At 46.4% G+C, this 22,016-nt stretch overlaps 1 protein-coding gene across 8 annotated transcripts in view; it reads right to left on the bottom strand.

Annotated features, from left to right (window-relative positions):
* Positions 1-1,886: 1,886 nt before the first annotated feature.
* LOC106567259 (calmodulin-binding transcription activator 1) overlaps positions 1,887-22,016 on the bottom strand; it is a 485,887-nt gene continuing 465,757 nt past the window's right edge. For 5 of the 8 annotated variants that reach the window (XM_014136342.2, XM_045693185.1, XM_045693184.1 and 2 more), the window contains 13 exons: positions 17,864-18,024; positions 17,546-17,742; positions 17,249-17,327; positions 16,717-17,062; positions 16,072-16,559; positions 15,097-15,275; positions 14,592-14,835; positions 13,649-13,720; positions 13,408-13,428; positions 12,848-13,047; positions 11,063-11,137; positions 10,675-10,705; positions 1,887-4,238 (listed from right to left, as the gene is read on the bottom strand). In XM_014136342.2, the coding sequence (XP_013991817.1) occupies positions 4,206-4,238; positions 10,675-10,705; positions 11,063-11,137; positions 12,848-13,047; positions 13,408-13,428; positions 13,649-13,720; positions 14,592-14,835; positions 15,097-15,275; positions 16,072-16,559; positions 16,717-17,062; positions 17,249-17,327; positions 17,546-17,742; positions 17,864-18,024 (2,126 nt within the window). In that variant the 3' untranslated portion in view covers positions 1,887-4,205. The remainder of the gene's footprint in view (positions 4,239-10,674; positions 10,706-11,062; positions 11,138-12,847; positions 13,048-13,407; positions 13,429-13,648; positions 13,721-14,591; positions 14,836-15,096; positions 15,276-16,071; positions 16,560-16,716; positions 17,063-17,248; positions 17,328-17,545; positions 17,743-17,863; positions 18,025-22,016) is intronic. The other 3 variants (XM_014136343.2, XM_014136344.2, XM_045693183.1) reach the window with 3 other exon arrangements.

Here is a 22,016-nt window from a genome sequence, read left to right as displayed (position 1 = left end):
AGCAGGCTAGGAAAATAATACATGATGAGCTCCATCTGCTGAACTGTGTACAAGTGATACTGACTGTGCCTTGACATACCTATCTGCATATCTGGATGTGTCCTGTGCAGTGTACTGTTGCCTGTGTGTGTGTGTGTGTGTGTGTGTGTGTGTGTGTGTGTGTGTGTGTGTGTGTGTGTGTGTGTGTGTGTGTGTGTGTGTGTGTGTGTGTGTGTGTGTGTGTGTGTGTGTGTGTGTGTGTGTGTGTGTGTGTGTGTTGTTGCCTAGTAAAATACTTGCAGTATACTGCCAAAAGAGTGTCCAAACGGTTCAGGTATTTGAAGTTGAGAGCACACTATCTCTAGATCCAAATGAAAGAAACATAAAATGTGTAAAAAAAAGTTTCAACTTGCTTCTAGAAAAACTTGCCCTCATGCTACCCCTGGAAATATGGTCAGTAAATACTGCAGATTGATCATAGTTTGTATTTTAAGGGTTCTCCTCTTCCCTCCAATCACATGCCCTCCGTCTTTCAGAGTTCTGTGACACGTCAAACCAACGTTCTTCGTTTTACAGAACAGCAAGTCTTTAAGTCTGACTACCGATTCTAGAAAAATAAGCATGCTTTGGGTGCAGTTCAGTCACCCAGTTAACTATTTTACCCATGCAAGCATAATAAAACCTTCTCGTATGGCCACAGCAGTGTATTGGCTGGCATTCTTACCACTACCAGAATGATGAATGCAAGGCAATAAAACCACAGAAGTTATGGAATCTAATTCTCATGGTTTCAACAGGCAGTTCCAATAGAAAATGAAAATGCTTAGAATGTTGACAAGATGGAATGCGCTCCATGGGTTAAGGGAACACTGCCACCTGACTGACTTTGGTGATGGTTTTGGATTGATATATTGTATGTACTTGATATACAGTAGTCCTAAAGAATCATGGGTCAGTTGATATTTGTATCTCCAAAGCCATGCTTTCCTCCTTAGGTACCTTACATGCTTCCTGACATTGGCTTTGTGCGATCAATCAGGATATGATTAGGCACTTTCTACATAAACACTCTGAAAATAGGTTTACATATCAAGTCTCTGTGAAATAAACACAAACATACAGAGAAATAAACCCAGAAGTACATAATAATAACAACATCAGAACAGCCAACAGTGTCTGAGATGAAATTCAGCAATTAAAACAACAAAATGTAATTGTCCAATGGCATGTTCTTATAGGAATATAATATATTTCAGCAGAACTGCAAGAACCGGCAGACACTTATGGACTAGGATTGAATACCATTGGATAGTCTCTATCATGCATTCACAGATACAGTATAATCAACTGGTATCAATGGGTCTGTTCCCACATTTCATTTCATCATCTTTCAAACATGGCCCTCACATATCCCATTATGAACCAGACACAGACACTGTGTTCTTCCTCAGAAGTTGCTATAATAGTAGTGGTGCATCTTGTTACGTTTACAGGTTTACAGATCACTCCCTTTGGCTCATTGACTTAGCTGCAATGATCCATAATGGTTCATGTGTTTCACTTTAACCCCATCCGTTCTTTTTTTTTAGCACTTTCGATTGTTTAAAGTGTTCCTTCTGCAAGTAAATGACTCATTTACTTTTACAAAGAATACCAGCGATGCTACACATCATTCACTGTGGCCACATTACATTTGGACAATAAATAACTCTGGTCTGTCCAGACCCTGACAGCCTTGGTAAAGTTAGTTTCCAGCCCAAACGTAAAAACAAATGTCTTGTGTCAGCAGTTTGATATGGTTGATATGGTCTATTTCATCACCTGTGAGTTGTCCTATGAAACACATATTCAATCAACCTCAACTATAAACAACAACAAAAACAGGGCTGAGATTCCCATAGACAAGGTTGCCATTTACAATCTTTATATGAACACAATCCATATGAACATGCTAAGAGACATTGACTCCACAACCCTTCTCTCATACGGATAAAATAAAGCACACATTTCTTTTGCATTTGAAATGTTACTGACAAAGTGATCCCTGTGTATTTGGTGACGATGGCAAAAAATCTTGGGTTGTTCTGACGTGTGATAATGGATGAGAAATGGGAGACTTAAAAGTTGCTGTTGAAATATTTCTCCCTCTGCAATGTGTATCTCTATCTGTGATTCGCTGCCAGTCGTGATGGGACCTTGTGGTCTTCAATGCTAGTGTCTATTTCATTGTATGATTATCTGTTCTGATAACATTAACTTCATTATCTTGTTAAGCAATATAGCATTCACATTACTTGGCACCATTGGCAAAAGATTCTTGGTAGCCCAAAACAAAAATGTAAACATAACCATACTTGTCTTAAGATAATTTTGCAGATTTCTCCTATCTCTAAATACATTATATATATTTTTTTTTACTTTTTAGTATTCGCAATAATGTCATGCTTTAGCAAAATGTTCTTCTCAAGAACAATCAAAATAAAATAAAATACTCTTATAGTGAAATAGTTAGAATCATTTTACAGAGCATAGCCACTACTGCTTTCGCTGAGGGGTTTTTTAACCTTTGTTCATGTTTTTCATGCACATAGCTCATTTTTATCCCAGGTATTTACACTATATACAATCAATACAACCATACTTCTTAGGCATTCAAACAAAACTATACAAATATTCTGTTTTTGTCTCGTACCTGTTTTTGACCCCTTTTTAATGAATAAAATAATATATTTCTAAAATACAATCCCCTTTGGGTAAATGTTTTTCCCTACGTACCTTCAGCCTTCTTTATATACAGAAACCGCTCAATTGTCAAAAATATGGATTTGTCTAACCCCTATTTTGGGACTAGCTTAGGGACCCCTCAAAGAATCTCTAAGACGTCAAGGCAATGTATGTGATCTTCCCCTCAAAAGCCCTCACAGGCCCTGAAGTTCATTTAAAAAGAACAACAATAACCTTCATGACTGTTATCATTACAACACAAAAGAGGCAAGTTTTCTTTCTTTTTAGAATACTGAGTAAACAAATAAGGCAAATAAAAAAGAAAAGAAGAGGACAATGTTGGTATCATTCAGTAACTAGAGGGTATGAATGACTCTTGGGGAAGTAGGTGGGTACATGGGAAACTCTGTTGCATTTTAACATGAAGACAAACGCAAAACATTGAAAAACAGAGGTTACAGACCTAATTTCAAGCACGCAGGCGAAGACTTTCACCCATAGGCATGCACATTTGATAAAATCGACAACACATAATTTTTAGGAGACAAGTCAGTTATACCAGTAATGGGTATAAGCACGAAACAGATTCAAGCAAAGAGGAATTAAACATATATTTAAAAAAAACACACCATTGAATCCCTTTATCTCTTGCCTCACAGTGCCCCCTAAACGTAGATAACAAAATAAGCCATTCTTTTAATACGCCCCGCCCATTCCTTCTCACACCCCTCCTACATTCATATGCAGCCCCACCCCTTCGGACTGACTGGCGGAGTAGAGCACAGCGTAACAGAAGGACGCTTGATCTATTTTCAGTTACTATACTGAATGTATTCGTCTACTGTTGATAGGGAGAGTAAGTTTGCAAATGGATCAATATATTACCGAATGTTTGGTTCATTAGATGACATGTTTTCTCATTCAAATGGATGAATCAGTTCACTTAAAAAATTATGAAATACAATTAGAGCCAAGTCCCAATGTGTTTCTGTAATGTTTCCTTATGTTCTGGTCGGCGTCTGTCCTCCATCCTAGGTGTCCTCCATCCTAGGTGTCCTCCATCCTAGGTGTCCTCCATCTTATCCTTTTGGTTTGATCCACTGATGGCAGGGACCTTTTCAACATGTCCAACATTCCTCTTCCTTTACCATCTAAAAACCTAGACTCCAATACTCCCAAAAAGACAAAGCAATCCATGAAAAAGTGCAAAAAATGTCATGAAGCTAATGTTCTGCCCCCCACAGCTTCTTCTCCTTCAGTTTAGAATCCTACAGAAGAAGTTGCCACTCTCCAACATACACAACGATAGATAAACGTGAAAAATGCTGTTGTTGTACATGTAATAGAAGTGGAATCAGTCACGCTGCCATAGTCGTAATAATAATCGCAGTGTTTTCACTGAACTGTTTTTTTTCTTCTCTTGTAAAATGTCTTGGGTACAAAGGGGGGAAAGAAAAGGAGGAGAGTGATGTCACATTGTGAGGGGGCTCTTCTGAGGGTTCTCATGTTCCTTGGCCCTTTTCGATTCGTTCACTCTGAAACACAGACAGAGAGACAGACGTAATTTAAACAGGGTCTATGATCACCGTCACAGATCAGCTCTCACTGGATGGTGATGTACTCTAATGTCTCAAACCATTCCCCTCCATAGAGGACACCATTCCCCTCCCTAGAGAACACCATTCCCCTCCATAGAGGACACCATTCCCCTCCCTAGAGGACACCATTCCCCTCCATAGAGGACACCATTCCCCTCCCTAGAGGACACCATTCCCCTCCCTAGGGACACCATTCCCCTCCCTAGAGGACACCATTCCCCTCCATAGAGGACACCATTCCCCTCCATAGAGGACACCATTCCCCTCCATAGAGGACACCATTCCCCTCTCTACAGGACACCATTCCCCTCTCTAGAGGACACCATTCCCCTCCATAGAGGACACCATTCCCCTCCCTAGAGGACACCATTCCCCTCCATAGAGGACACCATTCCCCTCCCTAGAGGACACCATTCCCCTCCCTAGGGACACCATTCCCCTCCATAGAGGACACCATTCCCCTCCCTAGAGGACACCATTCCCCTCCATAGAGGACACCATTCCCCTCCCTAGAGGACACCATTCCCCTCCATAGAGGACACCATTCCCTCCATAGAGGACACCATTCCCCTCCCTAGAGAACACCATTCCCCTCCATAGAGGACACCATTCCCCTCCATAGAGGACACCATTCCCCTCCATAGAGGACACCATTCCCCTCCATAGAGGACACCATTCCTCTCCATAGAGGACACCATTCCCCTCCCTAGAGGACACCATTCCCCTCCATAGAGGACACCATTCCCCTCCATAGAGGACACCATTCCCCTCCATAGAGGACACCATTCCCCTCCATAGAGGACACCATTCCCCTCCCTAGAGGACACCATTCCCCTCCCTAGAGGACACCATTCCCCTCCATAGAGGACACCATTCCCCTCCCTAAAGGACACCATTCCCCTCCATAGAGGACACCATTCCCCTCCATAGAGGACACCATTCCCCTCCCTAGAGGACACCATTCCCCTCCATAGAGGACACCATTCCCCTCCCTAGAGGACACCATTCCCCTCCCTAGGGACACCATTCCCCTCCATAGAGGACACCATTCCCCTCCCTAGAGGACACCATTCCCCTCCATAGAGGACACCATTCCCCTCCCTAGAGGACACCATTCCCCTCCATAGAGGACACCATTCCCTCCATAGAGGACACCATTCCCCTCCCTAGAGAACACCATTCCCCTCCATAGAGGACACCATTCCCCTCCATAGAGGACACCATTCCCCTCCCTAGAGGACACCATTCCCCTCCATAGAGGACACCATTCCTCTCCATAGAGGACACCATTCCCCTCCCTAGAGGACACCATTCCCCTCCATAGAGGACACCATTCCCCTCCATAGAGGACACCATTCCCCTCCATAGAGGACACCATTCCCCTCCATAGAGGACACCATTCCCCTCCCTAGAGGACACCATTCCCCTCCCTAGAGGACACCATTCCCCTCCATAGAGGACACCATTCCCCTCCCTAAAGGACACCATTCCCCTCCATAGAGGACACCATTCCCCTCCATAGAGGACACCATTCCCCTCCATAGAGGACACCATTCCCCTCCCTAGAGAACACCATTCCCCTCCATAGAGGACACCATTCCCCTCCCTAGAGGACACCATTCCCCTCCATAGAGGACACCATTCCTCTCCATAGAGGACACCATTCCCCTCCCTAGAGGACACCATTCCCCTCCATAGAGGACACCATTCCCCTCCATAGAGGACACCATTCCCCTCCATAGAGGACACCATTCCCCTCCCTAGAGGACACCATTCCCCTCCCTAGAGGACACCATTCCCCTCCATAGAGGACACCATTCCCCTCCATAGAGGACACCATTCCCCTCCATAGAGGACACCATTCCCCTCTCTACAGGACACCATTCCCCTCTCTAGAGGACACCATTCCCCTCCATAGAGGACACCATTCCCCTCCCTAGAGGACACCATTCCCCTCCATAGAGGACACCATTCCCCTCCATAGAGGACACCATTCCCCTCCATAGAGGACACCATTCCCCTCCCTAGAGGACACCATTTCCCTCCCTAGAGGACACCATTCCCCTCCATAGAGGACACCATTCCCCTCCATAGAGGACACCATTCCCCTCCATAGAGGACACCATTCCCCTCCCTAGAGGACACCATTCCCCTCCATAGAGGACACCATTCCTCTCCATAGAGGACACCATTCCCCTCCCTAGAGGACACCATTCCCCTCCATAGAGGACACCATTCCCCTCCATAGAGGACACCATTCCCCTCCCTAGAGGACACCATTCCCCTCCCTAGAGGACACCATTCCCCTCCCTAGAGGACACCATTCCCCTCCATAGAGGACACCATTCCCCTCCATAGAGGACACCATTCCCCTCCATAGAGGACACCATTCCCCTCTCTACAGGACACCATTCCCCTCTCTAGAGGACACCATTCCCCCTCCATAGAGGACACCATTCCCCTCCCTGGAGGACACCATTCCCCTCCATAGAGGACACCATTCCCCTCCATAGAGGACACCATTTCCCTCCATAGAGGACACCATTCCCCTCCATAGAGGACACCATTCCCCTCCCTAGAGGACACCATTTCCCTCCCTAGAGGACACCATTTCCCTCCCTAGAGGACACCATTCCCCTCCCTAGAGGACACCATTTCCCTCCCTAGAGGACACCATTCCCCTCCCTAGAGGACACCATTCCCCTCCCTAGAGGACACCATTCCCCTCCCTAGAGGACACCATTCCCCTCCATAGAGGACACCATTCCCCTCCCTGGAGGACACCATTCCCCTCCATAGAGGACACCATTCCCCTCCATAGAGGACACCATTTCCCTCCATAGAGGACACCATTCCCCTCCATAGAGGACACCATTCCCCTCCATAGAGGACACCATTCCCCTCCCTAGAGGACACCATTTCCCTCCCTAGAGGACACCATTCCCCTCCATAGAGGACACCATTCCCCTCCATAGAGGACACCATTCCCCTCCCTAGAGGACACCATTCCCCTCCATAGAGGACACCATTCCTCTCCATAGAGGACACCATTCCCCTCCCTAGAGGACACCATTCCCCTCCATAGAGGACACCATTCCCCTCCATAGAGGACACCATTCCCCTCCCTAGAGGACACCATTCCCCTCCCTAGAGGACACCATTCCCCTCCCTAGAGGACACCATTCCCCTCCATAGAGGACACCATTCCCCTCCATAGAGGACACCATTCCCCTCCATAGAGGACACCATTCCCCTCTCTACAGGACACCATTCCCCTCTCTAGAGGACACCATTCCCCTCCATAGAGGACACCATTCCCCTCCCTGGAGGACACCATTCCCCTCCATAGAGGACACCATTCCCCTCCATAGAGGACACCATTTCCCTCCATAGAGGACACCATTCCCCTCCATAGAGGACACCATTCCCCTCCCTAGAGGACACCATTTACCCTCCCTAGAGGACACCATTTCCCTCCCTAGAGGACACCATTCCCCTCCCTAGAGGACACCATTTCCCTCCCTAGAGGACACCATTCCCCTCCCTAGAGGACACCATTCCCCTCCCTAGAGGACACCATTCCCCTCCCTAGAGGACACCATTCCCCTCCATAGAGGACACCATTCCCCTCCATAGAGGACACCATTCCCCTCCCTAGAGGACGCCATTCCCCTCCATAGAGGACACCATTCCCCTCCCTAGAGGACACCATTCCCCTCCCTAGAGGACGCCATTCCCCTCCATAGAGGATGCCATTCCCCTCCATAGAGGACACCATTCCCATCCATAATTCCCTCCATAGAGGACACCATTCCCCTCCATAGAGGACACCATTCCCCTCCATAATTCCCTCCATAGAGGACACCATTCCCTTGAGGGAGGACAAGAGACATGGAGTGCGACACAGCCCTTGTCAACGGGAGCTGGTGCTGGTCTGGAAAGAAAACAGTGATAAATCTGACAACTATCAACATCGATAAAGACTTATTTGGATTCGATCTCATTCAGTCTAAATGATTCTGTTGAATCACTAAGTCTTACAGCTCACTGAGCCCATTCCTTCAATACTCTACATTTTCTAACGGGTCAACATTGAAAACGATTCTTAAACCAGTTTGATTTACTTTTAGACTCTTGAGAATGAAATAAGGTGTCTTGATAATTGAAATCTCTCCAAAACAAATCTCAAGAGAGGAAACAGTCCCTTGACAATTCCACCAAATATTTGTTGGGCTGAAAGAGACCATCAAGGCAGGCAGAGGTTTACTAATTGGTTTGTATTTGGAACATTACTATGCACCAAATCAATGACTTTATCACTCCAGAATGGTGTTTATATGAGTTTAATCAGAGGACTGTATTATTGTGTCTATCACTAAATGATCAACTACTAACACAATTGAAAACGTAACGCGTTCAATTTGTGAAAGAGGAGAAAATGTCATACATATATTTAGACAAAAATATCCTATCCAAACTTGTATTGCATTATGTACTGGGAAGTGACATTACCTTGGCATTCCACTTGTGAACCATGTCCAAACTGAGCCAGAGCCAAACCGATGGCTCAGTAAACACCACACCTAATCAGTGAATGGATAGTGACACATACTTTAGAACTCCAGCATGTACAATGGACTCAGTGGACTTAGCCAATTACTGTGTTATATCATAATCAATATACCTATTGGCCCTTGGTGCTTGTTCTGCTGACCACAGGAACACTGGGACTGGTGTATTTGCTCTGCCTGGCTTTACCTTCTATACTGCTTCTGAGAAAAGTCTTCTCATATGCATTTAGGATGAGTGGACAATGAGTGGACAGAACCAAGGTAATGTCTGTTTTTTACCATAGAGGACCACATTTCTATCACCATGGACCAGTTTTTACCACTGAGGACCAGTTTGGAAACAAGTGTTTTAATTTGTACTTTTAAGTGCTATCCTCTAGGAATACATTGCTTTGTTTTTTACCTACATGTTTTTTACCTACATTTCACACGGTTTACACGTGTATCAACCCGAACATCCTTTAACTCTACAGAGCTCATTGGTGAGCCCCCACCCACACTGCTATTTATGTAGGTTTAGTGATTCTCAGTGTGCTACTTCCTCTTCCTCTTCCCCTGGGGTGTGAATCCATTACTGGTACCACTACTGCTGTTCTAACTCCCTGGAGGTGCATGGCAGGGACTTCCCATTGTTTGCCTAGTACTGCTAGTCTGACCTATTTGTGCCATCACAGCACTGTAACCCAGATCTTAACAAACATGCACGCTATCACATCTTTATAGTACTGTAACCTCATCTGCTCTCAAAGCACAGTAACCCATACCGTATAGTAAGGATTCTTCAGATACAGAGTTAGTTAAGTTATCTGGGTTATAGCCTTATCAACCTAGCAATTTGTCATATAGAGATTGTGCTGATATATTACAATGAATTGATTCATACAATGAACTGATTCATAAATTCTAATTCCCTTGTCTAAGAAGATGAACTACAGTGTTTGTGAGTCATAAAGATGATGACGCTGATGATAACTGTCACATACTGTCGGTATTTTTGTCAATATGCCTGAAGACTTTCCGGGGGAGTAGTCGGACAGACAAACCGTTTCTACCCATGAAGAATTTCTTCAATATTTTCAGTGGTGACGCAAGTGTCATTGAACCAGGCCTGAAATAGTGACAGATACCAATGCAATGCCGAAAGGAGCTCGTACAAGACAGTTTCGACAGTTGGAGTGAACAAAACCAAAGGGGATCAAGCCCTCCCTCAACTGGGTCATGTGGGGCGCAACAGGACAGACAGTAAGACAGACAGCTGTTTGGGAGAGAACATCCGGTCCATAGCATGCCCGGGGGTACATGTTAAAGAGCAAGGCCCATAGAGTCATGCAACACAGTAAACATGATAGAGAAAACAACCTTCCGTTCTGTAAATAGGCATTTTCACAACCACATAAATAAAACAGAAGAACAATTCAACTCCTTTCCAGAGAAGAGAAAGAGGTGCCTGTTAAGTGTTGCGGTGACATAGTCATTCATAAGCAGTGGTTAGTTGGTTTAATAAGAGTAAAGTTACATCTGCTCTGACTCTGAGCTTCTCAGTCAGTCCCCCTGTGGCTCCAGTAGGCAGCCATCATGCAAGCAGGCATCAAGCAACAGTGATGGACAAGATACAGGGAGGGGGAGAGAGAGAAAGAGAGAGGGAGGGAGAGATGGATGGAAAGAAAGTGAGAGAGAGAGAGGAGGTCAAGGACTCAGGATATATAACTGTATTGTTAGAGAGAGAGAGAGGCAGAGACATACAGTGTAGACAGGGAGGAGAGAAAGAGAAGGACGAACTGTGTTGCTGAGGCTGCACTCACCCGCTTGAACAGTCTATGGTCCATCAAGGGGCTTCGCATAAAGAGCAAAACAATACCAGACAGCTATTAGCACACAGTAGGCACTGTGAGGGAAGGAATGGGGGCGAGGAGAGGAGAGGTGGGGGCCAAATACAGTGACGGGAAATAGGGGGGTGTCTGAAGTGTTGTATATAACCCACCCAGACCTTTTATCAACCCCAAAATAAATAAGAAGACCGAGAACTGTCCCTCTCATCTGTGCAGACTCATTCTTGCCATCTAACGTGTAGTAAACCATTCATATATCTTGCAAATCCCTACACTGAAAGAAGGCATGTATTTGGTAGTGTGTGAATATAACAAACATATCTGGGAACCCATACGAGTTAATGTTGTGGGCAGGGCTTACCTGTGGCGGCAGCGGCGTAGAAACCTCATGATCTTCCTGGCAGCCTGGTCCTGCCTCTTAGTGAGCAGACTACTTCTACAACACACAAGACAAGAGGGAACATTGGCTTTTGAGAGGGTCCACAATATTAAAAGATACTGTGGTTGTTTGGAGCTAGTGTAGTTTTACAATGCTTGGTGCTCTTTTTCAACCACGCTTTAAGCCTTACTTTGGTGAATTTGTATAGCATGGATACTGTCCTCTCCAGTACTCTAGAGCCTTAGTGTCTTCATCAATATAAAACATATTTACAGATGTCGTACGTTCAAAATCTCAACCAATTATGCACGAACACAGAAGGCCACTATGATCCTTGGGACTGCAAATGGGACTGCGTCGTTCGTCCCTTATAAATTGATTTCCCCAAGTGAAGTCTGCAAGGTTAAAGCGGCAGTCAGCAGTTGCCTTCTCCCCCCCCCTGGTCCATAAAAAAGCTGAGGGATGGGGGCTGGAGAAATGTACCACTCTCAAATTCATACACGGAGCTATGGGTACAAGGACTGACCAAACCCTTAGTATCAAAATTATACTTTTGTGGGTATATACTATATAGAGTTTGTTAAAATGTACTTTGTTTTAAAACATTGGCATAAAATAAGCTTATATTTTGGGTTCTGATGGGGTATGACAGTTGAACTAAGCTCATGAGGCATTTATAAGTTATATTCTTTAAGAATCAATGGTACATTTCATTCATTTATAAGTCCCAAAATAGATAACAACTGCAGACTGCTGCTATCCTGTAATGAGGCCCGCCTCCTGTATGTGTGTATTACTGTGTGTGTAGCTGAGTGTGTGTCAATGGGTTTAGCTACCTGGGTTTATGCTGCTGTATGTTCGTGTGTGTGTTATTTAATCAATAAGGCATGAGGGGGGTTTGTGGTATATGGCCAATATACCACGGCCACGGGCTGTTCTTAAGCATGATGCAACGCGGAGTGCCTAGATACAGCCCTAAGCCGTGGTATATTGGCCATATACCACAAACCCCTGAGTTGCCTTATTGCTATTATAAACTGGTTACCAACATAATTAGAGAAGTAAAAATAAATGTTTTGTCATACCCGTGGCTGTCAGCCAATCAGCATTCAGGGCTCGAACCACCCAGTTTATAATGTGTATTTAACTACGTGAGTTTGTGTTGCTGTGTTTCAGTGTGAGTGTGCTACTGTGTGTGTGTGTGTGTTGCTGTGTGTGTGTGTCACGGATCCCCCCGGTACTGCTGCTCATTCTGTTCACCAGTTCCGGAGGTCGACGTCACCGGCTTTCTAGGCTGCACTGAACTGTGTCATTACGCACACCTGTCCGCTATTCCCACTGATTAGTACTTGTGCCCTTTGTTTCCCCCATTGGGCTGTCGATAATTGTTCCCATGTCCGTTGGTCGTGTGAGTACCTATGCGTTGTCGCAGCCTGTGCTGTGTGTTTTGTGCATTGTGTATTACGGGTCTCGTCCCGTGTCGTTCTACGAGGTTTACCCTCGCTATTTTGTTTGGGTACATCCCAGTGTTTTGTTTACGTGTTTGTTTTGGGTGTATTAAAAACCCAGATGCTGTATTCCTGCGCCTGTCTCCACATCCTTTATACCAGCGTGACAGTGTGTTTAGCTACCTAAGTTTGTGTTGCTGTGTGTGTGTGTGTGTGTGTGTGTGTGTGTGTGTGTGTGTGTGTGTGTGTGTGTGTGTGTGTGTGTGTGTGTGTGTGTGTGTGTGTGTGTGTGTGTGTGTGTGTGTGTGTGTACACATACCTGAGTTTATGTTGCACCAGGGCGGCGGCGGCTCCTCTGCGGTGGGGCCTGAGCCTGCCATACTCCTTGTAGCTGCGGTAGTATTGCTGGATCAGCACGGCCGCCCGCCTGCTCTGCTGGAACTTCTTCTGCTCGTGGTAGCTGCGGAACTTACTCTGGATAAGAATGGCGGCCTGCGTCATCTTCTTATAAAGTGCATACTGCCACCGAGAGGACCAGAGAGAGGAGGAGACGGAGGGTCAGGAACAGGAGGGTTGGAAACGATGGCCTCAAACGCACACATCTCTTGTCTGATTCACACTATATGGCCAAATCAAGTCAAGCCAAACTGGGCTGACCTGGTGACGTATTCACTCTAGCTGCTGGGACCGTGCTGGAAAAGATAGACTAGCCAGTACGGTTAAGGTTGGCCCTAGAGTGTGAATCAGGCACAATACTATATAACTGGACTTAGGAAAGGTGCTGATGTAGGTTGAGTAGCAATATAACCAAGTCAAGTGTGATGATCAAGTGAACTTAGGTTGCATTGTAAGCAATCTGAGACAGTGAAAATATGTTACCTTCAAGGCTATCCATGTAAGCTTGCAAACAAAGAAAATGTGAGATTGTGAATCACGAAGGGGCATGAACAAGGTTCAGTCTGCGCCTAGAAAAACAGACTAAACTGAATAAAGTTAAAGGTTTTCTAAAAAACCCTAATCAATGTACTGCAATCAGTCCTACATCTATCCACTGTCTGTAAGATAATGCAATATGTAAAAGCATCCAACTATTGAATCTCCATGTGTGTGCCAAGCCTACCTGTTTGTACTTCTTGTAACAACGCTGAATGACGGCCGCAGCTACTTCCTGTTGATCTCTGAATGGGCGTCCCTGTGAGAGAGTACGAGAGATCAGCGGTCAGAAGTCAGAGTATAGGAGGTGGCGTAGTCTATTATAGAGCGCCACGGCTCCCTGAGGTCTCTTCCTGGGCCCAGGGCCCTGGTTGTCTGGAGGACAGAGGGAGGACCTGGGGTTGAGGAGGCTGGGGGAGAGGCTCCATCCTGGGCTGGGAGAGAAGAGAGGTAGGTGGTGGTGCCAGCCCAGAGTTCTTCTCCTCCCCAGTGTCAGCTGGCAGAGGGGTAGAACAGATGACAGTGAACGACAGTGAACAGTTTGAGACGTGGAAACTCATTAAAGCTAGCCATGGGGGGGATAGCAAGGTGAGGCGTGGGGAGGCTGGGCAGGGTATGTGGAGCTGGTTAAGGACAGGAAGCAGCGGGCTCCACACACATAATTTAAAGAGTAAGAGAGAGAGAAGACAGAGAAAGAAAGGGAGAGAGAGCTTACAGGAAGCAGGAAAGAGGGAGCAGTGCAGTCGTTCCTTAAAGCAAGGCCATGCTCTGCTCAAAGCAGTCCTTTCCCATGCTGAAACCACAGGGACCACAGAGTTTGAGTGTGTCTTAGTGAGACACGCACAGAGAGAGGAAGATATGAGTGTTAATTAACATAATCCGTTGATGATTACTGGGTGAAGGTCCTCACAGCAAAGATAGTGTCTTGTGCACTCAGCACACTCCGACACAGACCAGGACGTAGTTTTGTTCATATAGCTACCTTTCCAGATTCAAGGGACCCATTCATCATTTCACCTGATAACATTGTCAACACCACATCAACAGAGTGCCAGTCCTAACAGAGATGCTGTACATTGTCTTGTACAGCAGGTATGATGCTGTGTGTGGTACCTCATCCAGGCCTGTACCTTGTACTTGCGGAAGGCAGTTTGGACCAGACGCGCGGCCTCGTACAGCTCCCTCTGCTCAGGGTCGGACAGGGTGAGCTGGGCCAGGTCTCTCTCCACCTTGCTGTTGGAGGCCTGGAGGAACTCGCTCCAGTCGGCCGGGGGGGGCAGGGTGGGCCTCTCCATGGACCCCTCCCTCAGTGGAGAACCCTGTGGGCTGTGGCTGGGGTTGGAGGACGGAGCGAGAGGCTCACTGTACAGGGATCTGGAGGAAGACAGAGAGGGAGGGGCAGTGGGTGGGAGGTGACAGTTTAAAAAGTAATCAGATAAGCATTGTTGACAGAAAATGTAGTACCAATACACTACTGCTATGCCATGCACAGGAAATCTTCTGCAAAACATTTATGGTCAGTTTCCCAGATCAGAATTAAGCCTACATATTCTCCATTCAGCATGCTTTTTAGACTAGGTATAAACCAGACCAGATCACATTCAGTCCAGAGTGTGGCTCTGCTGTGTTGCTCACCGTAGATGTATAATGCTGGGCAGCTGTTCCACGTCTCCGAGGTAACTGGCCAACCAGCTCATGGTGTTGCTGACCCCAGTACTGTCCAGGGGCACCCCGTCCAGGGCCACAAAGTTCTCCCTCTTGATCCTCTCTGGGGTCGCCTCAATGATGTGCTCTGCCAGAGTCATCATGTTCACCTGCAGGGGGAGAATCCCCCAGGATTGAGTATACTGCAGATCACACACTTAGCACATTGGTACCTTATTGTCTGCCGGTTTGTTCTGTTGCTTTACAATGACGTGCTTTTTGGTTCCGGTGCATCACAATGTTGCAGGAAGGATGCGTCACTACGTCCCCATTTCATCTTAGATGTTTCCACATTATGAGTTTGCAAGTTTAGAATGACTTCTAAGAAACAATGAACATTAAACATGACAACGATCGTGATCGTGACAATGAAGACAATGGTTGTTATTGTTGTGCTTCCCTCCTCTGCCCCTCATCTCACAGGCTCAGCCTCAGTGTGACTGTGATGGATGGCAGAGGGCTCTCTTGGCTGTGAAAGCCGATCAATGGATGGAGTTTATTATGTGGTGATGGAGGTCCACACACTGCCGGGGAGGCCTAGGATCCCTCTGTGTATGTGGGTGTGTGTGCGTTGACTTCACACGTCAGGGGATCCAGTGGCACGGCCCAACAGAGCTGCCAGCGGTCAATCTCAATCTTCTTGTCATGTATATTCACTGGTAGTTCAGATCTATAGACGTGAGGTCGATACTATGGCGTGCTATGGATATAGTGTTGTCTGGTAAACAAGTGTGAATGTACGTGCAATGAGCAGGCCAATAGACAGGGTTGGCAGTGCAGTGAGTGGTAAACAGTAGAGTCACTGTCTTGAGTAAATATATGGTAAAAAGCAACTATCTCCAGTAAAGATATGATAAAGAGTAACTAGAGTAAAGAGACAGTAGAGACTAGGGTGAGTTAACTGACCTGCAGGTCATTCATCTGTGTCATACAGTCCTGGTTCTCCAGATCTTCTCTGTAGGACAGCAGCTCCGTGCTCACCATCTCTCTCTCAGCCATCACCAGCATGTTCCCCAGCTGTTCCCTCTGTCTCAGCCTGCTAGCCAGCTTCTCCTTTCCCAGGCTGCTGCCCCCAGAGCCCCCCGAGCCCTTCCTGCCTGAGCCCCCACTGGAGAAACCCTCCCTGGAGCGCCACTTGGCTCCCCCAGCTTCTCCAGCACTTCCCCCACCGGAGAGGCTCTTGTCTGGGCCGAGGCCCTCATGGGACAGGCTCTTGGGGCTGAAGGACAGCTTGTGTAGCTGCTGCTGCTCCAGGCTCAGTGGGACAGACATGGCCTTGTCGGGCCGGACCTGGAACATCTCTGGGTTGGGCTTGTGTTTCTTGGCCAGGGGCAGGTCTCGCTGGCACTCACTGCTGTAGTAGTTGGAGGGCTCGGATCGCGGCCTTCTCAAGTCTGCAGAAGGGATACAAGATACTATTTTAGAGACATTTAAACAAACAATATTTCCAAAATGTTTTTGTCTAAAGCTCTTTTCTATTGTCCCTTTACCCCACTGCTACCAGTGTGGGGCCTCAGTTACTGCCTCTCCTGTCCTCCAGTCTGCTCTGACCTGGGTTGAGGTTGCTCGAGGTGGTCGTGGCCGTGGTGGCGCCTCCTTTCTTCCCGCCGGGCGCCATCACGCCGTCGCTGGCCCATGTGACCATCCAGCTGTCTGAGGTGGGAGCGTCGTGGGGGGTGGGGGAGAAGGACATGCGTGTGTTGGGGGGAAGAGGTGCAGGGGGCTGCTGTTCCTCTCTCTGCAGCTGCTCCAGACACTCGGCCAGCTTGGTGTGGCCGCGGGAGCGGGCGATGGACAGGGGCAGGCGTCCCAGGGAGTCAGGGATGGCAAGGGCCCGTCGGTCCCATTTATACAGGACCACTGCCGCTTCCAGGTGACCTAGGGCACACGCCCACATCTGGAGAAAAGACAGCAGTGGCACAGGTCACAGGTCAGAGGAAAGGTGCCAGCATGCCTGTGGTCATTTACATTCTTGGAAAAGTTCATCTTACAATTGAATGATTTATGAAGGTCTGCAGCGTTTGAAAGGCTTTATGGAAGACTCCTGCAATGGTTTCATGAGATACAGCTCTCTATATCTTACCAGAGGGGTGCAGGAGAAGTGGTCCACATTGAGGGGGTCTACCTCCAACTCCAGGTCAATGCTGTCTGCATGCTTGGTGCTGTTGGAGGATAGAACAGAACACTGTACTCCCGGACTGAACTACCTCTGGCTAAAACACAACATTATCTACATAGATTAAAACTTTATTTACACGTTTTTAATACAGTATTTCCTGGTCCTAAACCAGTTCCATAATAGATATTTATATGTCCCAAGGTCACTCTGTATATTTCTTTGATAAACAGACAATCAGAGGTCTCTGAGGTTCTCACTCACCGCCACTTGATGAGTGTCTGGATGAGGGTGGCGTAGCCCTGCCCAGCGGCCAGGTGAAGCAGGGTCATGCCCCTGAAGGTCTTGGAGTGGATCAGGTGTTTGGACTTGGCCCAGCAGGCCCGGTTCATCATCTTCTCACACACCACCACCACACGGCTCTCAAAGCTGCTGCCAGCCTGACCCTGCCCTGACACACACTGACAACACACAAACACAACACTTGACTTCTCAAACAGAAACAAACAGTACGTTTCTATATCGCTGAATACATCACAAAGACATTGCTCCATCAATGAAAAATAGTATGATTTACTTTACCTGTGTCTGGCTGTTGTTACCACCACCACCTCCTCCTCCACCTGCTCCTGCTCCTCCTCCTGCACCTCCTCCACTGCTCTGCTGATGATGGGAGGCCATCTCTGCCATCCGTCTCTCCATCTGCTCCAGGCGCTCCAGGATGGACATTCTGAACTGGTTATCTGCAACATAGACACATAACACACGTCAGCATCCATAGACCTACAGTATGGTCATCAGTGAAACCCAGCACTATGGTGCAATATGGTGCCTATGAAGGCATCTGTATAAATCAGAAGGTATCTGCAACCAAGACACATAAACACGTCGAACAATAACATCAATCATTAACTTCAGCACCACAATTGCCTTTTCTTAAATAACCTTTAAGGCCCATCAATCTTGTGCTAATTGCTGCATGCACACTAATTCAGTCATTCATAAATATGCTTTTTTCCTTTAGTAATCTGGACTGGAGGATTGACCAGCGAGTGGATGGAGGCTTGGTGAAAGTGTCCACCCCTGCACACACACACACACACACACACACACACACACACACACACACACACACACACACACACACACACGGTCCTAGACACTCTCTGAGGAGAGTCTGCAGATGGACTCTCTCTCCTACTGATGAACTAACTCTAGTCCATTATGACAGAGTTGATCATTCCTGCTGTGTTCTGCCTCTCTTGGCCACATAACACTACCTTTGGCTTATACGGTAGGAGGAGCTGAGAGCCACTGTACAAAATCACTCAACAAGCACTCGTCCATAGTCCTTGAGAAAGGCTTTCCATAGATGGACAGATGGAGGCTAATAGGCTGTACAGTTACTAAATGCTGCTGGCAAATAGTTTTCCAACCATGAGCAGTGTTAACCAACAAATCTACAATGTGGACTGAAAGAAATGCTTCTGGAATTACTGTTCAAAACATAATAAATACTGAGTCATCTAAAAGTGCTGAATGCCATAACAATGAATTACAAGCATACAGAAAATTGCATGCTTACAGTATATTTTATGCTTGAAGCCACACAAGTAAAATCAAATGATGATGACTAATTGGGGGAAAAACGAGTGGGTAGTGGGTAATGGGTAGTGTGTAATTGGTAGTGGGTAATGGGTATTGGGTAATGGGTAATTGGTAATAGGTAGTGGGTAATGGGTAGTGGGTAATTGGTAATGGGTAATCGGTAATTGGTAATGGGTAGTGAGTAATTGGTAATGGGTAATAGGTAATGGGTAGTGGGTAATTGGTAGTGGGTAGTGGGTAATTGGTAATGGGTAGTGGGTAATGGTTAGTGGGTAATGGGTAGTGGGTAATTGGTAATGAGTAGTGGGTAATGGTTAGTGGGTAATTGTAATGGGTAGTGGGTAATGGGTAATGGTTAGTGGGTAATGGGTAATGGGTAGTGGGTAATGGGTAGTGGGTAATTGGTAATGGGTAGTGGGTAATTGGTCATGGGTAATGGGTAGTGGGTAATGGGTAGTGGGTAATTGCTAGTGGGTAGTGGGTAATTGGTAATGGGTAATGGTTAGTGGGTAATTGTAATGGGTAGTGGGTAGTGGGTAATTGGTAATGGGTAGTGGATAATGGGTAGTGGGTAATGAGTAGTGGGTAATTGGTAGTGGGTAATGGGTAGTGGGTAATGGGTAGTGGGAAATGGGTAGTGGGTAATGGGTAGTAGGTAATTGGTAGTGGGTAATGGTAATTGGTAGTGGGTAATTGGTAATGGGTAGTAGGTAATTGGTAATGGGTAATGGTTAGTGGGTAATGGTTAGTGGGTAATGGTTAGTGGGTAATTGTAATGGGTAGTGGGTAGTGGGTAATGGGTAGTGGTTAATTGGTAATGGGTAGTGGGTAATGGGTAGTGGGTAATGGGTCATGGGTAGTGGGTCATGGGTAGTGGGTAATGGGTAGTGGGTAATGGTTAGTGGGTAATGGGTAGTGGGAAATGGGTAGTGGGTAATTGGTAATGGGTAGTGGGTAATTGGTAATGGGTAGTGAGTAATTGGTAATGGGTAATAGGTAATGGGTAGTGGGTAATTGGTAGTGGGTAATTGGTAATGGGTAGTGGGTAATGGTTAGTGGGTAATGGGTAGTGGGTAATTGGTAATGGGTAGTGGGTAATTGGAAATGGTTAGTGGGTAGTGGGTAATGGTTAGTGGGTAATGGTAATGGGTAGTGGGTAATGGCTAGTGGGTAATGGGTAGTGGGTTATGGGTAATTGGTCATGGGTAATTGGTCATGGGTAATGGGTAGTGGGTAATGGGTAGTGGCTAATTGCTAGTGGGTAATTGGTAGTGGGTAATTGGTAATGGGTAGTGGGTAATGGTTAGTGGGTAATGGGTAGTGGGTAATTGGTAATGGTTAGTGGGTAATGGTTAGTGGGTAATGGGTAGTGGGTAATTGGTAATGGGTAGTGGGTAATTGGTAATGGGTAGTGGGTAATTGGTCATGGGTAATGGGTAGTGGGTAATGGGTAATTGCTAGTGGGTAGTGGGTAATTGGTAGTGGGTAATTGGTAATGGGTAATTGGTCATGGGTAATGGTTAGTGGGTAATAAGTAGTGGGTAATGGGTAGTGGGTAATTGGTAATGGGTAGTGAGTAATTGGTCATGGGTAATGGGTAGTGGGTAATGGGTAGTGGGTAATTGCTAGTGGGTAGTGGGTAATTGGTAGTGGGTAATTGGTAATGGGTAATGGTTAGTGGGTAATGGTTAGTGGGTAATTGTAATGGGTAGTGGGTAATGGGTAGTGGTTAATTGGTAATGGGTAGTGGGTAATTGGTAGTGGGTCATGGGTAATGGGTCATGGGTAGTGGGTAATGGGTAGTAGGTAATGGGTATTGGGTAATTGGTAGTGGGTAATGGGTAGTGGATAATGGGTTGTGGGTAATGGTTAGTGGACAATTGGTAATGGGTAATGGGTAAAGGGTAATTGGTAGTGGGTAATGGTTAGTGGGTAATGGGTAGTGGGTAAAGGGTAATTGGTAGTGGGTAATGGGTAGTGGGTAATTGGTAGTGGGTAATTGGTAGTGGGTAATTGCTAGTGGGTAGTGGGTAATTGCTAGTGGGTAATTGGTAATGGGTAGTGGGTAATGGTTAGTGGGTAATGGCTAGTGGGTAATTGGTAATGGGTAGTGGGTAATTGGTAATGGTTAGTGGGTAGTGGGTAATGGTTAGTGGGTAATTGTAATGGGTAGTGGGTAATGGTTAGTGGGTAATGGGTAGTGGGTAATGGGTAGTGGGTAATTGGTAATGGGTAGTGGGTATTGGGTAGTGGGTAATGGGTAGTGGTCATGGGTAGTGGGTAATGGGTCATGGGTAATGGGTAGTAGGTAATGGGTATTGGGTAATTGGTAGTGGGTAATGGGTAGTGGGTAATGGGTAGTAGGTAATTGGTAGTGGGTAATTGGTAGTGGGTAGTGGGTAATTGCTAGTGGGTAGTGGGTAATTGCTAGTGGGTAATTGGTAATGGGTAGTGGGTAATGGTTAGTGGGTAATGGGTAGTGGGTAATTGGTAATGGGTAGTGGGTAATTGGTAATGGTTAGTGGGTAGTGGGTAATTGGTAATGGGTAGTGGTAATTGGTAATGGTTAGTGGATAGTGGGTAATGGTTAGTGGGTAATTGTAATGGGTAGTGGGTAATGGGTAATGGTTAGTGGGTAATGGGTAATGGGTAGTGGGTAATGGGTAGTGGGTAATTGGTAATGGGTAGTGGGTAATTGGTCATGGGTAATGGGTAGTGAGTAATGGGTAGTGGGTAATTGGTAATGGGTAGTGGGTAATTGGTAATGGGTAGTGGGTAATTGGTAATGGGTAATTGGTAATGGGTAATGGTTAGTGGGTAATGGTTAGTGGGTAATGGTTAGTGGGTAATGGGTAGTGGGTAAAGGGTAAAGGGTAATTGGTAGTGGGTAATGGGTAGTGGGTAAAGGGTAATGGGTAGTGGGTAGTGGGTAAAGGGTAATTGGTAGTGGGTAATGGGTAGTGGGTAATGGGTAGTGGGTAATGGTTAGTGGGTAATGGGTAATGGGTAGTGGGTAAAGGGTAATTGGTAGTGGGTAATGGGTAGTGGGTAATGGTTGGAGTATGACTGCACTCACTGCTCTCCATCAGTTGACCTGCAGTTAATGTGCTTTAGTCCATTACACCAC

The sequence above is a fragment of the Salmo salar genome, chromosome ssa13 (genome assembly GCF_905237065.1).
Source record: "Salmo salar chromosome ssa13, Ssal_v3.1, whole genome shotgun sequence".
NCBI lineage: Eukaryota > Metazoa > Chordata > Actinopteri > Salmoniformes > Salmonidae > Salmo > Salmo salar.
This window is presented reverse-complemented; position numbering and strand designations above follow the sequence as displayed.